Source organism: Arachis ipaensis, chromosome B10 (genome assembly GCF_000816755.2).
Source record: "Arachis ipaensis cultivar K30076 chromosome B10, Araip1.1, whole genome shotgun sequence".
NCBI lineage: Eukaryota > Viridiplantae > Streptophyta > Magnoliopsida > Fabales > Fabaceae > Arachis > Arachis ipaensis.
This window is the reverse complement of record NC_029794.2, coordinates 37,922,442-37,924,861: the sequence shown is the minus strand read 5'-3', so window position 1 is coordinate 37,924,861 and position 2,420 is coordinate 37,922,442. Positions and strand designations below refer to the sequence as shown.

Below are 2,420 nucleotides of genomic sequence, written 5' to 3'. Positions count from 1 at the left end.
AACTAGTATTTTCATGAATTGATGAATTTAAGTGCAGTATTGTATTTAGTTTACTCTGACTGTGATTTGTTATTAATAGTTCGAGATTGCGGTTGTTACTTGTTAGGAACGAAAACACGGTTGTGCTGTTGAAGGTGTTTGTTTTCATGTTAGTTACTTCGTGGAGTAATTTTTAACTTGTTGACATGCAGTTCTGCACTTATTTTTGTAGATCATATTGAAAGGAGATTCTCAAGGTGGTTCGGCCTACCTGATCAAGGTATTTTGATTTTCATTTCTAGCTATGCTTTATTCTGTTCTGCCTTTCTAAATTTAGAAGTTGAATTGCATTTTAAGCTTATGTGTGTGTATATGTGTGTGTGTGTTTATGTCTGTGTACGTGTTGAACTATTGCCATTTATATTTCTTTAATTCTCTTTTTCAGTTAGAACTATTGGCTGCTAAGAATCTAATTGGAGCAAACTTAAATGGAACATCAGATCCTTACGTTATCATCACGTGCGGGAATGAAAAGCGATTCAGGTCTACTGATAATTTTAGTTCCCTCTGTAGTTGAATGTATCTTTTAAAAGCGATTCAGGTCTTAACTATGATGTTTTTGGCTTGAGCTTGGAGAAAGATATGCTTTCTATGTGAATACTAGGTGTAGTTGGACCATATTATGATATTTGCTTTATATGTTGAATTGTTGTTGGCAGATATTCCAATTTTTCTCTTGACTATTTCATCTTCTAGATTTAGAGCTCTTTACTGCAAACAACCTTCTTCTCTCACTTCTCTTTTGATAAGAAATTTGTCCAGTAGCTAGTCTTATGTTAGAATTTTTAATTATGCTTAGGATTGTCTCTTTAGGAGAAACAATATTTTTATTGCTTTAAACTGAGTGCAATATGATTAAAGATAGTTTTGCACCCAAATGTGTCAGAAAGATGTCATTCTTCAAATTTTATATATGAAAAAAAAAAAAACCGTTATGCTTTAATCGAATACATACATGTGCTTTAATGGATGTTTTTAAGATAAAATGTAAAGAAGAACGTACACTCTCTGGTCCCTGCAAGAGTAATTAGAAAGGTATAGAGAAGATCAGCAAGGCACCTTCACAAGTATGACACAGATCGGGAATGAGTTACATCTGAGTTTGTTATATTTGTGTCATGTTGACAACATATGTTTTGCATCACAAGTATCTCTTCTTAGAAGTATCAAAGTTCTTTCTAATTTTTTTTAATAGGAAAATGGACATTTTTATTTGACCTTTGAGTTAATCATCTTTGTGCTGATACAGTTCCATGGTCCCTGGTTCAAGAAATCCTATGTGGGGTGAGGAGTTCAATTTTTCTGTTGATGAACTTCCTGTTCAGGTAGGCTTATCTTTTTACCATTAGTACCTAGAAAATACTGCCAAAAATAAATAAATAACAGTATTGAGAAATCGTTAATATTTTAAAACATATGTTCTAATACATGTTTACTACTTTTTTTCCTCCTCTTTAAATGACTTTCTTTCCGAGGCTAAATAATTTTAGGTCCCCCTATACACAACTTGCAAACAATAAATAGTTTTTTATGTTCACTGATCTTCATATATATATATATATAAATATATGGATTGATTTTTATCTTATCTAACTGACAATTAATTTTCTTCTATTTTTCTGTTGAGATAGGTAAGGATCATGTCATTTTGAACTCTATATAATTGATAACCTTTTACTTTGTTAACTTGAAATTATTTTAAGTGTGTCAACTGTATGCTGTCTGGACTGCAGTTTTGTGTTTCCTTTTATAAATCATTGGTGTTTGTACACTTTTCAAAGAAAACTACAACCAAGAAATAAGTGGAGAAGAATGCTAAGAATAAATATATCAGTTCATATTAAGTTTCTATCATAATGGTTCAACATAATATTTGGATATCTGAGCATTCACTCTGATTGGGAGGGGGAAAATGTCAGGATATACTTCTCAATTGACAGAGTAAATCTGTTATGTAGGTTTTCGTGAAACTGACTACTTTCCCTGCTGACGTAGCAGATCAATGTCACAATATATGATTGGGATATAATTTGGAAAAGTGCAGTTCTTGGTTCAGTGACTGTTCCAGTTGAAAGAGAAGGTCAAACTGGTGCCGTATGGTACTCTTTGGATAGCACATCAGGGCAGGTAATACCTGCTTCTGAAGAAATTTTCTGAGTTCATAGTTTTCATTGGCTATGACATGCTAGAAACTTTTTATTCCTCACAAATACCATTATGGATCTTTTGGTTGAACTCAGGTTTGTCTTCATATAAAGACAATAAAACTATCTGCAAACTCTACTAGGTGGGTTTTTAGGTTTATATTTGATTTTAAATTTAAATTAATTTACTTTTCCTTCAAGTAAATTATCTTTGTTCAAGATACTCTGTTACTGTTA

General features: G+C 31.9%; 1 protein-coding gene across 1 annotated transcript in view; it reads left to right on the top strand.

The window, feature by feature from the left end:
* The window catches only part of LOC107623816 (BAG-associated GRAM protein 1), a 10,711-nt gene that overhangs the window by 628 nt on the left and 7,663 nt on the right, over positions 1–2,420 (top strand). The window contains exons 2-6 of the mRNA XM_016326198.2: positions 210–259; positions 425–522; positions 1,289–1,364; positions 2,038–2,166; positions 2,280–2,326. Coding sequence (XP_016181684.1) covers positions 210–259; positions 425–522; positions 1,289–1,364; positions 2,038–2,166; positions 2,280–2,326 — 400 coding nt within the window. The remainder of the gene's footprint in view (positions 1–209; positions 260–424; positions 523–1,288; positions 1,365–2,037; positions 2,167–2,279; positions 2,327–2,420) is intronic.